Here is a 24,971-nt window from a genome sequence, read left to right as displayed (position 1 = left end):
GCTCACCTTCTAAGGTTGCCCTAGGAACTCACTGACTTTTCTGGGGATTGCCTGAGAGTGTCATTTGAAAACTCTTTAGCCAGGGATCCCTCAGTACAAATGAAGTATTGCTCAGCAGTATGGGCAATAAACTACGCAGGAGGAGGACCTGGTCTTGTTGAGCCTGGAGTTGTGCCTGGGCTCTTTTATGCATTTTTGGGGGTGAGGGAGAGGGTGGGAGTCTTGGGTTGTGGGGCATAGTTTAAAAACCAGAACTCTAGAGTGAGAACATTGCAATGACTGTTGTTAACCTAAAGACCTGTAGTAGCCTCCCTTGTTAATATACACAAAGAGATATTTTTTTTGAAACATTTTCCCTATTTTCTGTGATTTTGATTTTTACCCAGAATCATAAGGTTTGTCTGTCTTGCACAGGTGACCCAGAAATCTTTGAGGTAGGAGACAGCTACTTATAGTCAATAATATATTGGGACTTGGGACAAGATACAGAAATGCAAAGATACCTCCGAGGAATGTACAATTTTCTGCTATATAGTTGGCGAGCATATTATTAATATAGCAGTGGAAGGAGGTGGCCATCAATTTCTCACAAGCAAGGAATTATAAAAGATAATTGTAACATAGTATGGTTCAAGATTGTAACCACCATTCTCTTTATTTATTGTATTAAATATATTATTTTTAGAAATTTATGTACAATATTTTTAGAAGTACTAGAAATGGCACTTACTGGTTCATTTATGCCATAGATCTTCTCCTCTTACAAATTTTCAATCATGAACTTAATACTGGAGATTAAGGGGACACTGCGATATGCTATTTTATATTAGATTGTGTTTTTTCCTTCTCCCTTAGGAATGCTAGGCTTATTATTAGAGAAAAGCAACAAGACACTTTTTGCTCAGGATCTTTCAGTAGAAAATACATTTTGACTTGAATTTTAGTGGCAACTTGATAATAGATTGGTACTAATATCAATCAATTAATAGATTAAAGATTAATCTAATTAATTAATCTAATAGATTAATAGATTAAGAGTTTGCTGAATTATGTCATGATTGTATTGAAAAGTGCTGTGTGGTCATATCAAATTGTGACACTCTGTGCTCAATGAGTGCTCATATCCTGTTCACTCTCTAGGAGAATGACTCAGGCACTTTGGACACAGTGGGCGCTGTAGTGGTGGACCATGAAGGGAACGTTGCTGCTGCTGTCTCCAGTGGAGGCTTGGCCTTGAAACATCCAGGGAGAGTTGGACAGGTTAGTATTACAGGGTTTTTAAACTAGCTTTTCAATTTAAAACACGGAATTTTCTAGCTCACCATTTTTTTAAGCCAGCAAAAAGTTTTTTTCATTTGAAAAAAAATTATATTATTGTGATTTTTTAAAAACATTTATATAATTCCAGATTCTAAAAAAAACACCTCTCCCATAGAGTTCTTTTTGATCTTTATCGTCAGTAGTACTATGTTTTTTTTACTTCCAACAGGCTGAGTATTGGGTATTTAGTAGACATTAAAAAAAAAATATGAGTTGATCTTCATTTTCTTTCTTTGCGAATGTCATTCCCTATAGGAGTAAACATTACCTAACTATATTGTTGTTGCTTTGTAGGTAGGAAATGATTTTAAAGTAACTGTGTATTTCCTCCATTCAAGGAATAGTAAAATTCTTTTTTTTTTAATTTTACTTATTTTATTTTTTTTTAAATTTTTAATTTTTTATAAACATATATTTTTATCTCCAGGGGTACAGGTCTGTGAATCACCAGGTTTACACACTTCACAGCACTCACCAAAGCACATACCCTCCCCAATGTCCATAATCCCACCCCCTTCTCCCAAACCCCTTCCCCCCAGCAACCCTCAGTTTGTTTTGTGAGATTAAGAGTCACTTATGGTTTGTCTCCCTCCCAATCCCATCTTGTTTCATTTATTCTTCTTCTACCCACTTAAGCCTCCATGTTGCATCACCACTTCCTCATATCAGGGAGATCATATGATAGTTGTCTTTCTCTGCTTGACTTATTTCGCTAAGCATGATACGCTCTAGTTCCATCCATGTTGTCGCAAATGGCAAGATTTCATTTCTTTTGATGGCTGCATAGTATTCCATTGTGTATATATACCACATCTTCTTTTTTTTTTTTTTTTTTAAAGATTTTATTTATTTATTTGACAGAGAGAAATCACATGTAGATGGAGAGGCAGGCAGAGAGAGAGAGAGGGAAGCAGGCTCTCCGCTGAGCAGAGAGCCCGATGCGGGACTCGATCCCAGGACCCTGAGATCATGACCTGAGCCGAAGGCAGCGGCTTAACCCACTGAGCCACCCAGGCGCCCCCTATACCACATCTTCTTGATCCATTCATCTGTTGATGGACATCTAGGTTCTTTCCATAGTTTGGCTATTGTGGACATTGCTGCTATAAACATTCGGGTGCATGTGTCCCTTTGGATCACTACATTTGTATCTTTAGGGTAAATACCCAATAGTGCAATTGCTGGGTCATAGGGCAGTTCTATTTTCAACATTTTGAGGAACCTCCATGCTGTTTTCCAGAGTGGCTGCACCAGCTTGCATTCCCACCAACAGTGTAGGAGGGTTCCCCTTTCTCCGCATCCTCGCCAGCATCTGTCATTTCCTGACTTGTTGATTTTAGCCATTCTGACTGGTGTGAGGTGATATCTCATTGTGGTTTTGATTTGTATTTCCCTGATGCCGAGTGATATGGAGCACTTTTTCATGTGTCTGTTGGCCATCTGGATGTCTTCTTTGCAGAAATGTCTGTTCATGTCCTCTGCCCATTTCTTGATTGGATTATTTGTTCTTTGGGTGTTGAGTTTGCTTAAGTTCTTTATAGATTCTGGATACTAGTCCTTTATCTGATATGTCGTTTGCAAATATCTTCTCACAGTCTGTCAGTTGTCTTTTGATTTTGTTAACTGTTTCCTTTGCTGTGCAAAAGCTTTTGATCTTGATGAAATCCCAATAGTTCATTTTTGCCCTTGCTTCCCTTGCCTTTGGCGTTGTTCCTAGGAAGATGTTGCTGCGGCTGAGGTCGAAGAGGTTGCTGCCTGTGTTCTCCTCAAGGATTTTGATGGATTCCTTTCTCATATTGAGGTCCTTCATCCATTTTGAGTCTATTTTTGTGTGTGGTGTAAGGAAATGGTCCAATTTCATTTTTCTGCATGTGGCTGTCCAATTTTCCCAGCACCATTTATTGAAGAGGCTGTCTTTTTTCCATTGGACATTCTTTCCTGCTTTGTCAAAGATTAGTTGACTGTAGAGTTGAGGGTCTATTTCTGGGCTCTCTATTCTGTTCCATTGATCTATGTGTCTGTTTTTGTGCCAGTACCATGCTTTCTTGATGGTGACAGCTTTGTAATAGAGCTTGAAGTCCGGAATTGTGATGCCACCAACGTTGGCTTTCTTTTTCAATATCCCTTTGGCTATTCGAGGTCTTTTCTGGTTCCATATAAATTTTAGAATTATTTGTTCCATTTCTTTGAAAAAGATGGATGGTACTTTGAAAGGAATTGCATTAAATGTGTAGATTGCTTTAGGTAGCATAGACATTTTCACAATATTTATTCTTCCAATCCAGGAGCATGGAACATTTTTCCATTTCTTTGTGTCTTCCTCAATTTCTTTCATGAGTATTTTATAGTTTTCTGAGTATAGATTCTGTGCCTCTTTGGTTAGGTTTATTCCTAGGTATCTTATGGTTTTGGGTGCAGTTGTAAATGGGATTGACTCCTTAATTTCTCTTTCTTCTGTCTTGCTGTTGGTGTAGAGAAATGCAACTGATTTCTGTGCATTGATTTTATATCCTGACACTTTACTGAATTTCCTGTATAAGTTCTAGCAGTTTTGGAGTGGAGTCTTTTGGGTTTTCCACATATAGTATCATATCATCTGCGAAGAGTGATAATTTGACTTCTTCTTTTCCGATTTGGATGCCTTTAATTTCCTTTTGTTGTCTGATTGCTGAGGCTAGGACCTCTAGTACTATGTTGAATAGCAGTGGTGATAATGGACATCCCTGCCGTGTTCCTGACCTTAGCGGAAAAGCTTTCAGTTTTTCTCCATTGAGAATGATATTTGCGGTGGGTTTTCCATAGATGGCTTTGATGATATTGAGGTATGTGCCCTCTATCCCTACACTTTGAAGAGTTTTGATCAGGAAGGGATGCTGTACTTTGTCAAATGCTTTTTCAGCATCTATTGAGAGTATCATATGGTTCTGGTTCTTTCTTTTATTGATGTGTTGTATCACATTGAGTGATTTGCGGATGTTGAACCAACCTTGCAGCCCTGGAATAAATCCCACTTGGTCGTGGTGAATAATCCTTTTAATGTACTGTTGAATCCTATTGGCTAGTATTTTGTTGAGTATTTTCACATCCATTTGATCTAGTAAGCTTTCTGAGCATAAGCCAATTTGGTACATTACTTATGAGCTTAAGAAATATTTGTTGAGTGAACTAATGATTCCTGGAGTCTGTTAAAGTAGTTGCAAGCATTATGCTTAAGCTCAGTACTTAGATCTCATGTTACATGTAGAGCACTTCTTGGCATTCTTTGTATGTATGCCTTGTCTCTCACATTTGAAAAAGAGTAGTTATCACAGATGTTTTGGACATGGTGGTTAATGAATGCTTGGAATAGAGTGATCTGATTCATGGAGGATGTCTTTGGAAATCTCCAAGTGATATTCCCTGATCTGCCCTGATCTGCTCTTAAAATCCCATGGGGGGATGGGTAGGGAAGAATAATTAATTTTGTGCTACTCTTTGCCTACTGTACAGGGGGATTTATGGGGAATGATTACTCAACATGTGTACAATGCTTTGAACTCATTATAAAAAGCCTTTGTCTGGTCATGGTGTTTTTCCACATTATGAATCCCTGTGTATTTGTCAAGTTTGGAATAAGAACCAAGCTTGGCATATCAGATTTGGATGCCTGGGTGGAGAAAGAGAGAGAAAAGCCTGCATAGTTGCCTTCGTTGCCTTGCAATTCCCATGACTTTCTCACTGTTTTTTGTTTTTTTGGTTAGCAGAATAGCCAACAGCAGAACCAAGGATAGTTCTGGTCTATGTTAGGAGGATATTACATTGAACAATCTTGAAGCCATTCTGCCACTACACATGGGACTGTCATAGAAAAAGAAATACTTCTGTAAAAATTAAACATATTGATTTGCCCCAATTAGCTAGTGTATGAAGACATAGTTTGTGAGAGATGAAAATCAGGAAAGGGTGTGGTGGGTAAGGGTAAAGTTACTTACCAGGAAAATGCATTTGCTTAATTGGATTATATTGCTTGGATAGAGGAGCTGTAATAAGCCTGGAAATATGAAAGCATCAGTTGACAGTAGGAAACCATTCTCCTTGACGATCAAAAGGGAAGGAAATAAAATATACAAAGTGTTGAAAAAAAAGACTTTTAAAAATATGCTAGAAATAGATGCTTTTAAATACATTTTAAGTGTACAGTGAACTCTTTCAAAGTCTTAGCATATTAATTACCCTGCTCTAGACATATGATAACTGTTCATATGGTGACGTGGCAATTTGAATTACAATTTATTTACTTGGCTTACCAACAATAGTTAGAATTTACAACTGGGACACAAAAAAGGAATGATTACATCCCACTCTCAACTCAGCCCCACACAAATACGCAGTTGAGTTTAGTGATTAAGAGTGTGAATTTTGGATTCAGATAAACCTTTATTCTAATCTCACCTCTCCCTTATTGTAAACAAATTGTTCAACGTCTTTTTTTCTTTTTTTTTTAAGATTTTATTTATTTATTTGACAGACAGAGATCACAAGTAGGCAGAGAGGCAGGCAGAGAGAGAGGAGGAAGCTGGCTCCCTGCTGAGCAGAGAGCCCAATGCGGGACTCGATCCCAGGACCCTGGGATCATGACCTGAGCCAAAGACAGAGGCTTTAACCCACTGAGCCACCCAGGCACCCCTGTTCAACATCTTTAAGCTCCACTTTCCACAACTGTAAAATGGGTATAGTTACCTTACGAAGTTCTAGAAGATTAAATGACATATTTAAATTGCTTGCCATAGTCCCTCATAATATAGCTATATATTAGCTAGAACTGTCTCTTGCTATGTACAGTAAGTGTGTTCATTCATGTGATCTACAGAAACATTATAAGGTGGGGGTTTTTGTTATGCTCATTTTATAAAGGAAAAGAAGTTCCAAAAAAGACTAAATAATAATAATAATGATATTTATATGATCTATTTTTACTGAATGTTAATACCTTTGTTAAATGTTGAGGAAGTTTTACTACTAAAAAGAAGAAAGCTTATTTTTATTTTTTAAAGCCCTGCTTAAGATTGTTATTATTATTATTTTTTTAAGATTTGTTTGTTCATTTTAGAGAGAGCTGGTGGGGATGGTGCAGAAGGGGAGAGAGAGAGAGAGAGAGAAGCAGACTGTTGGCTGAGCATGGAGCCTGACGTGGGACACAGTCACAATCCTGAGATCATGACCAGAGCCAAAATCAAGAGTTGGATACTTAGCCACCTGTGCCATCTAAGTGCCCCAAGCTTGTGATATTTTATCCAAAGAAGTGTTAAGAGCGGGACAGTCTCTGGTTCTTTCTTTTATCTGACCTATCACTGTATCAGCTCAACTGGTTTCAGAAGTTTAAGATGGAAGACAACTTTAGATCATGAAATTGTGGTGAAGTGGCATAAGGGGAATTCGCTTAGAGAGAAGAAACAAAGAGTAGGAGTAAGTCTTCTTCTTCTTCTTCTTTTTTTTTCCTTAAAAAAAGGACCCCTGTAGGTTCTGAAGAGGTGTCCTTACGGCCTTATTTGCTGTTTTTGGGTCCAGGCTCCTGGTCAAGATAATTGTGGTGAATGGCAAGGATAGTGGGTTTTCAGTGAAGGCAATAACCAGGTTTTCAGTGAAGGAAGAGTAGGCCCTTCCTCTCAGGTGGCTTATTCTCTGAGGCTTTGGCTCACCTAGGAACTGTCCCAGGTAATACCAGTTGAATGGCTTATTCCACAAGTTTGCCAGTTTGGTTCTGCAATCCATGTGCAGAATCCCTTCCATAGGGCTTTCAGTTCCCACTCTGACCCAACAATCTTGTGTATTTTAGAAGCATGGTGTTTTCAAAGGCAATAATATATTTTCTACTCTTTGCCAAATTGGCAATGTTGTATTGAATTCTTTGTTCTACTTGTAAGGCTATTGCCGGTGACAACTGAGGGTGGCAACTGTGGGTCACATGAGCATGGGAGACTTCATCTCCAATTATCTTGGACATTGGATTATTTCTCAAGGAGAGTGATTAAGGGCGTAGGGTGTGTATGTGTGCATCTCAAAGTCTTGAGGAACAGTTCACAAATCTAGTATTCTCTTGAGTGAGAAAAGAGTAATCAGGGCACTCAGATAGCTGTTTTAAAAAATTTAGAGGACTTAAGCAGGGAAGGTAAAGTAATTCCAGAGAGTAGAACCAGGATTAGCGGATGAAAGTTATGATAAAGTGGTTGTTCATTAAAGCAATCTAAGGAAGAACTTTAAGCCAAAGGTAAGTGTCCAAAAGGGGAATGTGTTCCCTCACGAAGTATCAAGGTTCTTGGTATGAGAAGTGCCTGGGATATTTCATGAAAATTCCTGTTCTGGATAGAATATTAAAGCAAATGAGTTCTGAAGTCCTTATTAGAAAAAAAAAAGGAATATTGTAGAAAGCTGGTCTGTCTGGTTACCATTCCCATCTTAGCTTCTTTCCCCACTCCTTAAAAGTGATCTCTTTGAAAAGAATAGTTACTATTTTATGGGAGTATTTTTTCTTTCATTAGTCAGAAGTCTACTGAAAACTCCATGTATTGTGGCTTGTCGTCGTCGTCTTTTTTTCACTCAATAATATTTTTGGAGTTTTTATTAGTTTCTAAAAATCTTTTTGAAAAAGTTGCATTCTTTATTTTGAACTCTCTGCAATGAATACTGCATATTGCTGGGCAAATGTTTAACCATTTCTTTACTGATGGACATCTGTGCTTTCAATTTTCCATTCTTTACCAAACTTGTGGTGGTGCATATTCTTGAGCAGACTTCCTTGTATTCTCTATGCTGGCTACCAAAGGGGTTTTCTTCTTCTGCTTCTAACTAAAAACTGGAAAAGTTACCAGTTTCATTTCCCCTCCCATAGACAGAAAGTCATTGTGGATATTGAAGAGATGAATCCAGACATTCTGGGTGGCATTATTAAAAACAAAATAAGGATGATTGTTATATTCTTTTATAAAACCACAGTAATTTGTGTTATTGGTGGTTTCAGGCATATAAATCTGTTCTACTGCCTCATAAAATAATTAACTTGAATTGATCTTTTTGGCTCCTTTCTTTATATCTGGGGAATCTAGATTCTTCAGATATAAAATGTAGTTCACAGTGGTGAACATATATTGGGCCCTTTGGTAGTAACTGTTTGCAGTTTCTGCTGTGCCACTTTAAGGGAGGCATGGCAGAAGCCCTCCTAAACGGGGTTTTTTAGAGTATGCCAGGAGGACCACCTGCATCCTAGCCCCCCTGCGGCCCTGTTTAATAATACCAATTCCATGGGCAGCCTCCAGACCACTGAATCAGAATATCTGGGAACCACGTTCCTATCACCAAACTTCTCAAGCAAGTTGACATATACCTAGTTTGAGAGCCACTATTTTAAGGCAACCACATGATTTCAAGGAGCCAGAAGAGAGGAATTTGTCTGAACTGGCTGACAAACTATAATTGGGGAAAGGTTGTTCAAGGAAAAAAACTACTACTGATGAGAGTCTAAAAACTTTCTTTTGCCCTTTTCTGAAAAATTTTAGATTAATACAGTAATTGAAGATACAGTTTAAAATAGTATTAGAACCATTGTTTGGGCAGGTCTTACACAATCTCGGGTATTATTTCCCAGTTGATATGCATCATTATTAAACCAGGCTTTATTAGATGGGTATAATTTTGTCTTTTTTTGAAAGCAAGTAATTACACATAATATTTCTGAAATACATTGTGTACCTATTTTCTCTTTTCCTAGGCTGCTCTTTATGGATGTGGCTGCTGGGCTGAAAATACTGGAGCTCATAATCCCTACTCTACAGCTGTGAGTACCTCAGGTATTTGCTGCTTTCATGACCATTTTTCATAACTGCTACATTGTAGGTCATTTAATGATTGAAAAGAATATTTTTGTGTAAACATATAGCATGTGCTAAGGCACTGCCTAGACTAGAGCATTTATGCGTGAAAGACCTTTGATATGTGGGAGCTTTTAAGGATTGTTTCACAATGTAAGTGTCCCAATGTAAACGTTTTGCTAACATTTCATTACAACTCTGGAGTTAACTATAAGTTACATTTTTAATGTTTTGTTTTTTTTTCTCTAGAGATTTAGGATAGTGCCAATTTAGATCACAAAAGATATAAAAGCAACAAGGTATTTCAAAAATTAGGTAATCTCTTGAATAAAATGTTGGGACAGAAAATATAAGATGTATTTCAAAATGTTTGTGTGTGTATGTGTGTGTGTGTGTGTGTATGTATATATATATGTGTGTTTATATGTATATATATATGTATTTATATGTATATATATATATATATATATGTATTTATATTTAAACATTTTATTTATTTGAGAGAGAGAGTTCCATAAGCAGGGGAGGGGCGGAGGGAGAAGGAGAAGCAGACTGAACTACACAGAGAGCCTTGATCCCAGGACCCCAAGATCATGACCTGAGCCGAAGTCAGATGCTTAACCAACTGAGCCACCCAGGCTCTTCAAATTGTATATTTTATGACATCTACTCCTCTAGCTACACTTTTAATTAAATGCAGGTCCTCTTTTTGTATCTGTGTTAGAAGTTGTTATCATTCATCCTTTTTGATGGCTGAGTAATATTCCATTGTAGATACGTACCACATCTTCTTTATCCATTCATCTGATGAAGGACATCTCGGCTCCTTCCACAGTTTGGCTCTTGTGGACATTGCTGCCATTTGCATTGACATGGATGGAACTGGAGGGGATTATGCTAAGTAAAATAAGTCCAGCATAGAAAGACAGTTATCATACAGTTTAACTCATATATAGAACTTAAGGAATAGAGCAGAGGACCACAGGGGAAGAGAAGGGGACAAACCATGAGAGACTCTGGACTCTGGGAAATAAACTGAGTGTTACAGAAAGGAGGCTGGGTGAGGGGATGGGGTAACCAGGTGATGGGTATTAAGGAAGGTATGTGTTTGGATAAGCACTGGGTGTTATCCATAACTAATGAATCATTGAACACTACAACAAAAACTTATGATGTACTATATTCTGGCTAATGGAACATAATAAAAAAATAAAAAATAAAAAAATCACATTACTACTTAAAAAATCATTATCATTTAGAAATTCCGTGTGTGTGTGTGTGTTGGGAGCAGTTAATGGGCAGGATGGTTATCTAGATCCAGGTTTTCTGTGCTTGTGCCAGGTGTACTTGAAGCCTTTTCTCTCAATGTAGTGATATGAGTGGTTGACCAAGTGGTTCATCCCCTTTGCTGTGTTGTCTCTCAAGTTACAGACTTAGGACTTTCTCCTTCATGTCATCAGGCTTTATCAGGAGAATAGATATGGCTGCCTTTCCTTCCTTTCTTCAGTTGCTTGACACTTTGGCTTCTGTATGACTCTGCTAACAAACCACCCAATCCAACCCAGCCCTTTTTTCCTGCTTACTTTTGACTCTCAGATCTCTTATACAGGTGCCTCTCTCCTTTTTATTGTAGCATAGATCCTAAAACTCTCTTGGTTTGTCCTGTTCTTCTGACCTGCTCCATCCTGGCCCTCTTCACAGACTCTTCCCATTGCTACCAACCCCAGGGTTGGGCCTCTTGTGCCTTTTCTTAGTTTCACTTTATGTTTTCTCTTGGTGATTTGGTGTTATTACTGTTCTCGTGATTTTAGCAGTTGTTTTTTACAGTATTTGCTTCCATGTCTATCTCCTCTGGACTTTTCTCTGGAAGGCCACATGAATTTTTTCTGACTTTCTGTTTGACATATCCCTCTGGGTGTCATCTGTGCATATCAGATTCAACAGGCTCAGTGAAATACCTTATTCATTATTCCCACCCTTTGCCATGAGATTTCTCCTGTGTTCTCTCTCTTTTGTTGCCATCACTATCCTATTCTTTGCTCAGACTTGACCTCTTGGTACCATTTTCATATTTGTTGCTTCTGACCATTTCCTTGCATCAGTGGAAAAATAATTGTGGACCACTGGCCTATAAGGTGAAGTCTCCAAACACAAATTAATGTTAAACTTTAACCATACTAATTGTAATTGGCAAAAAATTGAATTTCATTCTTTCAGTTTTGAAGAGATGAGCATAATATAATATGAGTTTTTTAAAAGATTTTATTTCTTTATTAATTGAGAGAGAGAGTGTGTGTGTGAGCAAATGTGGGGGGGGAGCAGAGGGAGAGGGATAAGCAGACTCCATACTGAGCTTGGAGTCAGACACAAGGCTCGTTCACATGACCCTGAGAACACAACCTGAGCCAGGATCAAGAGTCAGATGCTTAACCGACTGAGCCATCCAGTTGCTCCAATATGAGCTAATTTTTAGTTTAATATTGGTGGCACATGGAAATCTCTGTGCATGATATTTAGGAATTAGCTTTTGCACATAATTAAGTATATGGTTTTATGTCTATAGACAGTTGTGGTATTTGAAAAAACTGAAGTCTAAAATAGATAATTCATTGTTTCATTTTTATTTTCCCAAAGTAGTATTAGTATCATATGTTGTATTGACTTAATTTTTGGTCAGTGTGTTACTCAGTGAGTTGGTTTGTCATCGTTAAGTGTTACTCTCATGTCTAGACATTTGGAAGCCTGGATTCTCGTTTAAGCTAAAATCCTGAAAGCTACCTGTCACTTCAGAAAAGAAATTTGATCTCTTTGGGATTTTCCACCTCTCTCCTTTTTAAAATTGGTGATGTAGAAGCTGGAATAGGATCACATTTCATTGATTTGATTATGTTAAGAGTGCAGTGGGTGGGTAAAGCTAAAATTATAAAATTAAGGTCTTTTTCCCTTCCCCTTGCATATTACCTCCTTTGCACATCTTGCATCAACTGAAGATAATTTCACATGACTAAAGATAAATTCAGGTTTCTAGTTCATGACATCCAGTGCAGTTTTTAAACTTGGATTCCTAGTTTGTTATGTTATATTCTTCTGATGTTTAAGGAGTAACCATCATCATCCCCCATACCCTGAGGATAATAGAGCAAATCTCCAGTTCCTTCGTCCCTGGGACTTTGTATGATTGGTTCACCCTTGTTTCTCCTGGGGCTGTTGCTGTGAGATTGACAACAGAAACACATGGCAGAGTTGGGTGACCAAGTCAGAAGAAAGGTGGTGCAAGGAATTTTGCAATTGTTTGGTCAAAATAAAAAAGACTGGTGCCTTAGGCTGTTGCAGAAAATTTAGAGACCTGGCCTACATTTTAGGTTTATAGTTCTTGGAAGGTAGTAATTGAAAGATGGAGGGAAGATAGTTATGGTCAGGGTAGGGCTCTCCCAAGGCCAGACAGGCAATTTGACCATTAGCCTCAGGGATAAACTCCAGCATCTTGTTCTCATCACTGGGTGGGGAGGAATGAGTGGGGAGTGGGAAAGAGAGTAGTGTGGCAGGAGCGGGCTGTGCAAACTCTGACTAATGTTCTGGCATTATGGAAATTTGTCTAGCTAGGAAGGTAGCAGAGTATATACCTGGGTTCTTGTGCAGACTCTTTCACTCACTGGCTGTGACCTTGGCAAGGGTTATTTGTAAAGCAAGAATATCTACCTTAATATCTGTGAGTACTGAATGAGTTGACATATGGAAGGCAGTTAGCATACTTCTTGGCTCAGAGTAGTCCTTCAGTAATTAATGGTGTGTCATTGAATCTAAGTCACCGTCTTTTATAAGCTACACCATTATTTTTAAAAAATTGGTTGATTCATATTTTTTTATTGTGGTAAGAATACAACATAAAATCTTTTCTTAAATTTTTCACTGTAAAACACAGTATTTTTAACTTTAGATGCAAATCATACAACAGATCCCTTGAACTTTATTCATCTTGCATTACTGAAACTTTATGTGTTTTTGTTTGTTTGTTTGTTTTTTAGAGAGGGAGAGGGGGTGGGCAGAGGGAGAAAGAGAGAATTTTCCAGCATGGAGTCTGATGTGGTGCTCAATCTCACAACCCTGAGATCATGACTTGAGCCAAACTCAAGAGTTGGACATTTAACTGACTGAGGCACCCAGGTGCCCTAAAATTTTATGAATTTTTTAATATCAACTCCCTATTTCTCCCTTCTCCCAGCTCCTGGAAATCACCATTCTACTTTTTGCTTCTATGAGTTTGACTCTTTTAAGTTCCTCACGTAAATGGAATTATGCAGTATCTGTCCTTCTGTGACTGGCTTACTTTACTTTGCATAGTATCTTTGAGGATTATCCATGTTGTATATGGAGGGATTTCCTCTTTTAAGGCTGAATAACATTCTGTTGTACATGTATACCACATTTTCTTTATCTATTTATCTGTTGGTTAGCATTTAGGTGATATCTACATCTCGGCTATTATGAATAATGATGCAGTGAACATGGAGGTACTGATATCTCATCAAGATCCTGATTTCAATTCTTTTGGATAGATACCCAGAAGTAGAATTGTTAGATCATATAATAGTCCTATTTTTAATTTTTTGAGGAACCTGCATACTGTTGCTCGTAGCAGCTGTACCATTTTACAATACCATGAACAGTGTACAAGGCTGTGAATATCTTCACAGCTTCACCAGCCTTTTTATCTTTTATCCTTTCAATACTAGCCATTGTAATGGGTATGAGGTGATGTCTCGTTGTGATTGGAGAAATGTCTATTCAAGTCCTTTGCTGATGTATTAATCTTACTATTTGATTTTTTGCTATTGAGTTGTAGTTGTAGGAGTTTCTCATGTCTTTTGGATGTTAACTCCTTATCAGATATATGGTTTGTAAACATATTCTCCCATTCTTTTTTTTTTTAATTAATAATTAATTTATTTATTTGACACAGAGAGAGAGAGATCACAACTAGACAGAGAGGCAGGCAGAGAGAGAGGGGGAAGCAGGCTCCCTGCTGAGCTGAGAGCCCAATGTGGGACTCAATTCCAGGACTCTGAGATCATGACCTGTGCCGAAGGCAGAGGCTTAACCCACTGAGCCACCCAGGCACCCCCATATTCTCCCATTCTATAGGCTGCTTTTTCATTTTTTGATTATTTCTTGTGCAGAAACTTTTTAGTTTGATATAGTCCTACTTACCTATTTTTGCTTTTGTTGCCTCTATATTTAGTATCTTATCCAGGACTAAAATATACCAATATGATACATATACTAAGGGGGATAAAGACTGCCAGTCATAGTAGGACACACTTTTTTCTCATCTCTCTTTACACATGGTTGTTACTTTACAAGAAAATATAGAATTTATACAATTCCTCCAACAAGAAACATTTGCTGCACTAATAACAATGTCATGTACCATTGCTATTTCCATGCCTTCTTATGCTCATACTTACTTTTTGTTTCAATTCTGCAATATACTGTAATATTTTTTGAATACATGGTAAGTGACAACTCAGCTCAAAACTTGTAGTTCCAGCATGGTGCACAACTCCACTGAAGGGTTGACAACAGGATCAGCTTACTTCCTTCTAGAGGCAGTGCTCACTATGTCACAGCTGCAGCTTGGAGAGCAGCCATGGGAGGATGCCATCAATTATAATGTGTGGACTGATTTCAGAACATTTTGAACATAGAAAAAAATATACTTTAGAATTGATGAACTTTAATAAAAACTTTTCTTATTCTCAGTTGTGTGTGTATGTGTGTGTGTGTGAAAATAACTATTTAGGCTTTCTTAAGCAGTGGCATAAGCTCTTGAGAAAAGGGGATCTGTGGGTATGTTTGTGTTTCCTGAGTGCTTGGCATAGGGCCTTGCACTTAGTGCTTACTAGACAAATTAAAATTAAGACAAATGATGATTATTATAATCATCAATGTTGCCAAGAGACTGGAACTTAATTATTCCAATTACTAAAAAGATAGGATAATTATGTAATGTGATAGAGGTGCTAGTTATTGCTACAGTGGCAATCATATTATAATATATGAATGTATCAAATTAACATGTTGTAAACCTTAAATTACATAGTGTTATATGTCAAATATTTTTCACTAAATGCATATGTGAGTCTTCCCTCTTCTGGAAGGATGGATGTCATTTCAAAAAAGATTATTCATCATGGAATTTCTTTAAATAGTACTTTAAGATTTGATTCAATTTGCCAAAGTCAGAATCACACATAATTTTTCAGTAACATGTCAGATGCATAATGTCAGATGCATCTGTGGTCTTTCTCTGGCTATGGAAAGGAAGAACAGATTGAGGATTAGAAGATCAGAAGGAGGAAAAAAGAAGGAGATTAAGTTTATGCTCTGCTTGACCTTAGCATTGGTATGCCTTTCCTTGTCTGTGCAGTATATTTTGTTCTTAAAGAGAAATAGTGAGTCCAGGGGTTAGATGGCAGCTGAGTGGAGTTCAGGAGACACAGGCTTCAATCCTCCTTCCTTAAAGTGTTTTAGCATGAAGAAAGCTCTGTTACTTGGTTTCTGGTATGTGACCCAGTGATTTCTGATTTTGTAGGTTCTTTGATTTTCTAGGGTTTGACTCTGGGTAGTTCTAGAACCCTGAGGGTGGTGACAATATGGCAGTGTCTTGCCAGGAGTAGGTTCAAAGGCTGGGGTGATAAAAAATGCAAAAAATGAGACCGGGCTTTGCCTAAATATTTGTGAGTCAGTGATTCTGAGCTGGCACTCTTCCTCTGGGGCTGGGAATTAATGTTACCCTTCCTTGGTTCTTCAGCCTAACGCAGCAGTCCTTCCTCTGCCCTTCTGTGGGAGATTGTCTCTTAAGTCTGTGCTGCAAAACTCCTCCCCAGGGACCTTTGTCAGAGGTTTAAAGCAGCCTTCCTCACAAGAGTAGAGTTACATAATGCAGAAGCCAGTGGCTGACCATTGCTGAGACATCCACATGTACTATATGGTCATCATTCTCTGGGGGCCCAGAAAGGGTGGAGAGGCAGGTAGGAATCCATGCTTTTGCCTCCTCTTTAAGACTAGCCATGATTTCTCTTTAGTATTCTTTGTATGTCGTAAGCATTCTTTGTGGCTTAGCCTCCTGATTAATGTCCTGAATAAAACCCCTGTTTTACTCAGGACTCTGTGTTTAGGTCACCTTGGAGTTCAGCCTCTCTTCCCACTCTTACCTGTTTTTGATCAGCCTTTCAAGGTGAAACATCAAGGAGTTGTCTCTACCTAAATTTCAGTATTTTTTCTCAGTTCTCTCCTCTCCTCTATTTTTTACATCAGTCAGGCCTTCCCTCTACTACCACCACCTCACCAATCTGTTCTTGTCCAGATAAACAATCACCTCCAAAATCCAGTGGTCATCTTTTAATCCCATAAGCAGCACTTAACACAGTTATTTGAATGGCTTACTCCTCTTGGAAATACTGTACCAACAAGAGTTGGTGGTCTAACCTGTCAAATCATGTCATACTTCTTCTTTGAACTGTCCAGTCACTAACCTTCTTACTCAGAGGAAAAGCCAAAGTCCTTACGAAGGGCCTCTGAGACCTTATATATGGTGTTGCCCACTTTCTTCTCAGACTTCAACTTTTGGTTTTCTTTCTTTGCTCATTCAGTTCTAGCTACATTGGCTGCTTTACTGTACTTTAAATATGCCATGTATACTACCCCGTTAGGACCTTTACACGAGTTCCTTCCTTTTCTGTTATCTCTCTGCCCTCAGTAGCTGAAGCTGCTGCTTCCCCCTTTATAAACTCTTTATTCAGATGGTTTACCTTCTTACTGAGATCTTTCCTCACCACCCTATTTAAACATGTAAATTTTCTCAGCCAACGTTCTCCTTCCATGTTGTATTTTTTTTCTCATAGTGTATATCATTATCTAATTTTTAAAAAGATTTTATTTATTTATTTGACAGAGATTACACGAAGGCAGAGAGGCAGGCAGAGAGAGGGAGTAGCAGGCTCCCCATGGAACAGAGAGCCCAATGTGGGGCTCGATCCCAGAACCCTGAGATCATGACCTGACCCGAAGGCAGAGGCTTAACCCATTGAACCACTCAGGTGCCCCTATCATTATCTAATTTTATATGTCACCTATTTATTTTATCTTTATTTTCAACCCTGCTTTACTCCAAAACTCCATGAAGACTGGGATTTTCATCAGTTTTCTTCACGGATATGTGGATGGTGCTTATCTGAAGCCCCCAATGATGTTTGTTGAATGAATTGAATATGAACAAATAAATACAATGGGGTAGTGTCTTAGCTTGTGCTACTGTAACAAAATACCATAGACTGTGTGGTTTAAACAATCGGCATTTATTTCTCACAGCTCTAGAGGCTGGGAAGTCTAAGATCATAGTGCCAGCAGATTCGCTTCCTGGTGAGGGTACTCTTTTTGGCTTGCAGACAACTGCCTTTTTGCTATACCCTCATATGGTAGAAGGAGGGAAATAGGGAGAGAGGGAAGGAGAGAAAGAGAGAAGGAGAGAGAGATGGAGGCTCTTGTGCTGTCCTCATGACTTCATCTAACCCTAATTACCTCTCCCCAAATACCATCACACAGAAGATAAGGGCTCCAACATATAAATTTGTTGGGGGTAGGGTGGAGCACAAAGCATTAGTCCATAACAGGTGAAGTGTGCTGGGTCAAGGGCTGAGAGGAGGGTAAGGGAAGTGTTGAGAGTGGTTATTCTGGTGAGAATGGAAGATGCTTAAGTAGCGGGGTGAGTGCAAGGTGTGTGGAGTTTAATTTAGAGTCCCTAGATGGCCTTGACTTAGTATTTAAATTTTCTTTTGTATGAAATGGGGATCTTTTTGATTAGGGACCCACTCATACATTTGGAAGATAAATCTTTCATCTCTGAGGTTGTTCTGGAATGATTAACAGTGATTTAGACAGAGGGAGGCAAAACTGGTCAATAAGTTAAATACCTTGCTGTTCTACTGAGTTGGAATCCAGACTCTTCAGCCTGTTCTGCTTCCTTTATCTGCCTTATTAGGCAGTGCTACTGTTGCATAATTTGTTTCACTTAAGAAGAATCTTCAGGGGCTCAGGGTAATGAACAGATACTTAAGCTGAAATAATTTGGTTTGTAAGATGTAGGGTTGGGAATCATGCCATGAGAAATCTTTTTTTGTGAATTGTAACTTCTAGATGTGAGCATAGATAAAACCTTAACATTTGTAAACATCATCATCTTAAAAGCACTTGATTCCTTGGATTGTTTCATTGGCGGTGATGGGGGAAAGAAATATTGTTCCTTTATAGATAACAGAGTATTTAAACTACCAGCACATTTCTAAGAACTAAAGTAATTATCTGGGATGGGAATTCTATTCTGAGACTGTTCCTTATTCTGATTACGTCACTTCATATCAGATGAACTATTAATATATTATTTCCTGCTTTTTACATAAGTCACTGATGGTTCAAAATAAAGTGGAATTCTCAATTATGCTAGGTCATTTCCCGGGAAACCAGTTTAGTATGACAGCTTTGGTTATCATGAATCTTAGAGGTTTAAAATGAGTGCATTTTTTCCTAATTGTGAAAACACATGCTTATTGAAAAAAATTTGGAAAATGAAACTGATAATTTTGCCATCCTGTTGTAAGCAATATTAATACTTTTGGTAGATTTCTGGTAGATAAAACAAAAATGGCAAAACTCTTCAGCTTGTGTTATGGTTCGTTTATTTAATATTGTATAATAAACAATGTGTCATTAAATATTCTTTGAAAAATAATTTTAAGGAATATGAATGATGTCTTTTCATGCATGCATGAGTGCAGGTATTTTGCTCTTATGTAAGATGACTTGTAATTGCTCTATTGTTAAAAAACTGTACCTATTTTAGAGGCTCTTATCCTGTGCTATAGTCTGGGAATGGTGAAAGAGAAGTCATGATGTTCCGTGTCCTATAAGGGCATGGAATCTATGGCCATATTTGATTGTGTAGGAAAGTTTCCTATTGCCAGTACAGAAATATGGTGATATATTGGATATACTAAAGGCTTGCTAGTGCTGGATGGGGTTCTGCTGCATCCATTCACCTAAGGAGTGTGTACTGCAGTGCCCCCCAGAGGGTCACTGGCAGGCACCTTGGTGCACCTGATGCCTTGACTGTTCAGCTGCCATCCTTCTTCCCTCAAATCCCAACCAAACCAGTTGCCTTTAAGTTTAGCATATACTCACTGAAATGTTTCCAGCACCCTAGAAGAGCTCAGAACATCATGAAGAATAGTAAATCTTTCTTTGAACAAGATTATTTAGAGTTGGGTTATAGTGGATCACATGAACTCCAAGATGTTCTTTTGATGTTCGTACTTTCTCAAATCTATCTTTCTTTCTTTCTTTTTTTCTTTCTTTCTTTCTTTCTCTCTCTCTCTCTCTTTCCCTCCCTCCCTCCTTCCTTTCTTGCCAAATACTTATTTTGCATTGCTTTGTTGTTGTTTTGTGAAAGAACAGACTTCTAATTTTAAAACAGAAGGTGAAGAATGGTAGAAACAGAAGCATAAGATCAAGTGATGGGTTAAAATGTCAGTGCTGTGATCCTTAATGTAATTCTCCCTTTGATTGTTTTCACTTGAAAGAATGCCTTTTCTTTACTATTGTCGACTACTACCTGCTGTCAGTTCGAGAGGGTGTAAGTGGAGCAACTTGTCAAAGGCTTTCTAAGCTCCCTTCATATGGTTCACAGAAACAGAGCTGGATTTTCATTTCTTCTTTCATTCAACAGGAGTCTCTTTCATGTTTGAAAATTGAAAACGCGTGTTTTTCAGTGTGGAGCGAGGATGTGCGTGCCCTCTGGCACACCTGTTTCTAATTTCCTGACTTGAAAGCATAACCCATCAAAAGGAGCAGAAAAACAATTTCTTTCTGACACGCTGCTTCGTGCTCCTTATTGGACTGAAGGCCTTCGTGGCTTTGCCATCTTAGTTCCCTCTGTAGAAGGCTCTTGTTAGAGGCAGAGTTCACTCAATACAGGCAGTGCCTTTTATCGAACAGAGCCATTTTTGGTATTATTTTGTTGTGGTGGTGGTGGTTCTTTTCAGCTCAGGAAATTTACTTGAAATAAGATTTATTTAAAAAACACAAAAAGGTCTTTAAAAATCTTGAATATTAAACATAGCTGGGCAGTGTATGTTGGAACGATATGTGTAAGCTGATCAGCGAACCGATTGGCTAGGAATAGGGTTTGGTTGAGCATACGACTGTTTAAATTCCAGAGCGCTGTTTAACATAAATCAAATATTTCCAACGCATTATTCAGATTTGTGTGTACTTTAAAGTCTTGCCAACTTGAATAACTGTGAGGCACAGTATGTTGACTTTGAGTTTTGTAAATTGATAATTTGTTGCTATGAAAGTTGTACATGGTATAACTCATCACTTTCTGAAGGTGCATAGTATGTCTGATGTTGGCAAGCTGTTATGAAAAAATGATGCCCAGGGAATTCAGGGCTTTAGCTTTCAGATGCTTGAAGTATGGGTCTTTGGTTCGTTGTAAGGTTTATCCTGGACATTTTCAGTGTAAGGTACTTGGTTCTTTAGACATCAACCTTGGCTTAGACTTTCTATTTCTGAGAGTTGTTTGGGATAATAATCTTAATGCTGTATCTTCAGAAATAGTCTCTCAGGCTATTTTTAAAAAACACCTACTCTCTTCACACTTTAGCATGTATGAATCACCTGTTAAATGGCATAGTATGACCCAGTGGGTCTGGGAGGACCTGATATTCTGCATTTTTCACAAGTTCCCAGCTGATTCCAGGGCTGCTAGTCCACAGATCATACTTGAAGTAGTAAGGCAACATTTCGAGGGGCAGGGTAGTGCTGTCTCCCAGCTGTGCCTTGCCTATAACTCTCATCCCATACAATTTACCAGTCTCTTCCCATATTGTGTTTGGTGGATCAAAAGCTAAAGAGATCTGATGTATATCCTAGACCCTAGGTATCCCTGAGAATGTTAACAGTGGAACAAGTTAACTCACAGGTCAGGGTATCAGTGGATAAGGGGCCATTGAGATAGGATCAGTGTGCTGGCAGAAACGTTATTTATGTTTCCAGATTCTTCTGGGATGCGCCTAGCCCTAGCTGAGGTTCTTGCTGCAAACAGAGGTAACTGCTAACTCTAAAAGGTGCTCATAGGGGAGTCAGAAAGACATAATGCTGAATCAAATGTGTTCTATTTTTCCGTGGTGACTGGTTAATTTGGGCAAAGAGATTTACTGGCAAATCATATAGAAAAAGTAGAGATAATGTAAAATGTAGAAACAGCTTGCATATTTTTTTTAAAGATTTTTTTTTTTTTAATTTATTTAGTCAGAGAGAGAGCGAGAGCGAGCACAGGCAGACAGAGTGGCAGGCAGAGTCAGAGGGAGAAGCAGGCTCCCCATGGAGCAAGGATCCCGATGTGGGACTCGATCCCAGGACACCGGGATCATGACCTGAGCCGAAGGCAGCTGCCTAACCAACTGAGCCACCCAGGCGTCCCACAGCTTGCATTTTTATTAACTTGTTATTGAATACATGTCATGGTTCTCAGTAGTGAATCACAGTATGATTGAGTCCAGTACAACACATTGCGACCAAAGGATACCTTATATTTTTATTTTCAGAATGTTTTGTTCATATCATGAAAAAGTGTATTTATTTATGTGTTGTATTTGTCTTTTGGCTTTGATAAAAAAGATTTTAATAACTACTGGCTTGACGAAAGGTTGGAGAGACATGTTAAAAAAAGCTGAGTTAGATATTAAAGAATTAGAAACTTTATTAAAATTATACAGTGGTATTTTAGGTCTACATATACCCACATTGAATGTAAGAGCACGTTACATGCTGGAGGCAGTTTGGGGTGCAGGATATCGTGGGTTTGGGAATCAGACTTGGGTTTGAATTGTAATGGAAGGAGCAGGTTAGAAGGGTATGTCCACCAGTGCCAGGATCAGAACATCTTTTTATGGAAGAGAGACAAACAGATATGCTAATTATCATTAAGATTATCACTTTGTAATATTGCATCATCTGTTAGTTGGGACTCAGTGTTGTATGTATTATCATGCTAAGGAGTTCTGTTTACTCCCTTTCTTTCTCTCTCTTCTAGCCTTACATGACAATGTTTTCTGGTTCTTTATAATACCTTGGTAAATTGTGTGTTGTCATCTGTCATATTAGTCTTTATTTGCTAATGTTGGTGATGGAATGATAATCTGCTTGAATTCTGCTATGATGTGATGGTGTGTTCTCAGAAATATGAGAGTATTTGCCCAGTGTAGCTGAGATATGTAGTAAAATTCATGTCAGAGGACAATAAATATTTAAAATTTACTGAGCATTTGTTTCATTTGAGTCCTTCATTATCCTTAAAATTTAGATTTGCCTCCTTTACCTGTTAAGCTTTCATACTTATGCCAAAGTAAATTTAGTGGAATATAGAAGTATAATCTTCTCAGTTGAAATATTTTTCTTGTGTTTGTCATATACATCTTCACTTTTCCAATTTGTCTTACTTCCTTTGACTTTGCTTCACATCTTAGCAGCAGTTCCTTTTTGCAGCTTTTCACATCAGAATTATTTGTATCTGGGCACAGCCTTGGGTTTGTGGTATAGTTCTGGGCTTTCCTCACATGCAACTTTTGCATATTAAATCCTGCTCATGTCTTCAAGTTCATGAATATTTCTTAGCAACTCACTGTGCAAATTGCACAGGTAAGTTTTATTATGATCTACAAAATAAAAATAAAATAAACTCTTGCTATAAAGTCCTACTGTCATCATTTACTTCATTTCTTTATAGCTGTCATTGCAACATAAACAAGTTAGCACAATTTCTTGAGAATGTTTCTCTCTTTCTGCTTCTGTTTAGAATCACTTCCCAGAAATCTGGTTCATCTTTTAGGATTGAGCTCAAATGTGTTTCTTCTCTTTTCTGCAGCCTCCCTCCTTCTCTCTCTTTCTTCTTTCTTCACTCATCCCTGCGGATTTATTCCCTCCATGGTCACTGGGGCCATGAGATAGCATTCATGTGACTTATATGGTTGTTCTTCATTACAAAATGAGGTGGCTCTATGATATCATTGATATTCAATAAATTATCTGTTGAATTGAATTCAGTAACCCTTTGCCTATTTGAAGCACTGTCATATAGTCTGATTGCCAAAATGACTTAGTTGTTGCACATTAGTAAACCACAGCCAGTGCTCCTGCCTATTCAAGAGCTTTATGTGTTCATGGTAGAGGCTCTGTTCTTTTGAAGAGAAGGGTGGTTTAATTTTAGTTTAGTCTTGATAAAATCTTTTACAGTTTTCCTGCCTTTCCATTACTGAAGTAATTAGTGTGCTTTGGGCTATAAGTGGCAAAAAAAATCACAATTTGAACTTGTTTCAGTAGGAAGAAATGATATGATTTCACATACGAGGAAGTTCAGAGGTAGGAGGACTCCAGGGTTGGTTGGTTCAGGAGCTCCCCTGATGATACCAAGGACCTAGTTCTCCTCTGCTATTGTCATTGTTGACTTCTTCCTTAGGCTGATGGCAGAAAGGCTACTGCCTTGCCAGGAAAACCGATCACACAAAAATCTCTAGAAGGAAAGAAAACATATTTTCTTGATAGTTCTTTTCCAGGAATGAGGAACAGTTCCTTCAGAAGCTTCCTAGCAGACCTCTCCTCACATTCTGGTGATTGGCTAATGTTGGGTCACATGCCCATTTCTGAACTAATCACTGACAAAGGGAAATTACCCATAAACCTATCATGGGCACAGAATATGCCTATAGGGCATGTTTGTGACTGTGGGTTGGGGGGAGTAGAAAGCAGAGTAAAATCAGAATTCTGTTAGGAGAAGGAAATAGGTATATAGGTAACCACCACTATCCTACTAAACTAGGCACTTGCCATCATTTTGTGATGAGTAGTAAGGATGGTAATAATAGATATCATTTGTTGAACAATTGCTGTGGGCAGGTGCTATGCTAAATACTTTTTACCTAGTGATTCTAATTTTTAAATGAGAAATCAAGTTCAGAAAGATCAAACAGTACCTGAGTACCTAGAAAGTCTAAAGACTCTTCCCTTAATGACTAGAGAAATATGAAAAAGAAGAGGGACTGAGTTGGAATTTATTAAGCTATTATTCTACTTAAAATGTTATAGGTTAGGTATTTAAGGAGTTAAAAAATATATAGTTGTCATTTATATCTGTCCTTACCAAAGCCTTGTCTTTTGCCATTATTTTTGGCTAACACAGAGCTGGCTGTGGAAAATGGATGTTTTTGTTTTGAAAAATCAAATGCAGTAGATTAAAAAAAAACCACACCACCACAAAGTTTGTTTATATCTTCATTTCACTCAAATTGAATAGATGAAATGGGATCTGGCCTTTTTCATATTGTTTATGTTCTGCTTTGCTTCTTGGTTCTGGGGCAGAATTCCTGGTTCTTTTTGAATTTGTTTTCCTCTCAAGTATCATTTGCAACATTATTGTGTAAATTAATAAAGAGAAAGTATTTCTGTTCAGTGAGCATTGTAATTGTCCTAATATGACATAATACAAAGCTATTTTATTAGCATTATAAAATACCTTTTAAACATGTGTTCCCTTAACCTCAGTCTATTTTTTTTTAAGTCTAGAGGGTGATTTACATAAGTAACCACTGTAATATTTAAAATGAAGGTGATTTACATAAGTAACCACTGTAATATTTAAAATGAAGGTTCATTTAAGGGTCTCACTCCTTTTCATCTCTTAATATAAGGGCAAAG

At 37.9% G+C, this 24,971-nt stretch overlaps 1 protein-coding gene across 12 annotated transcripts in view; it reads left to right on the top strand.

Moving 5' to 3' along the window:
- The window catches only part of TASP1 (taspase 1), a 281,144-nt gene that overhangs the window by 115,769 nt on the left and 140,404 nt on the right, over nucleotides 1-24,971 (top strand). For 11 of the 12 annotated variants that reach the window (XR_006606287.1, XR_006606286.1, XR_006606289.1 and 8 more), the window contains 2 exons: nucleotides 1,141-1,260; nucleotides 9,065-9,143. Coding sequence is in view for 6 of the 12 variants with exons in the window: in XM_045078421.1 (XP_044934356.1) it covers nucleotides 1,141-1,260; nucleotides 9,065-9,143 (199 nt within the window). In the remaining 6 variants the exon portion in view is untranslated. The remainder of the gene's footprint in view (nucleotides 1-1,140; nucleotides 1,261-9,064; nucleotides 9,144-24,971) is intronic. The other variant, XR_199566.3, reaches the window with a different exon arrangement.

This window comes from Mustela putorius, unplaced genomic scaffold (assembly GCF_011764305.1).
Source record: "Mustela putorius furo isolate JIRA1106 unplaced genomic scaffold, ASM1176430v1.1 tig00000253_pilon_pilon_pilon, whole genome shotgun sequence".
NCBI lineage: Eukaryota > Metazoa > Chordata > Mammalia > Carnivora > Mustelidae > Mustela > Mustela putorius.
This window is presented reverse-complemented; position numbering and strand designations above follow the sequence as displayed.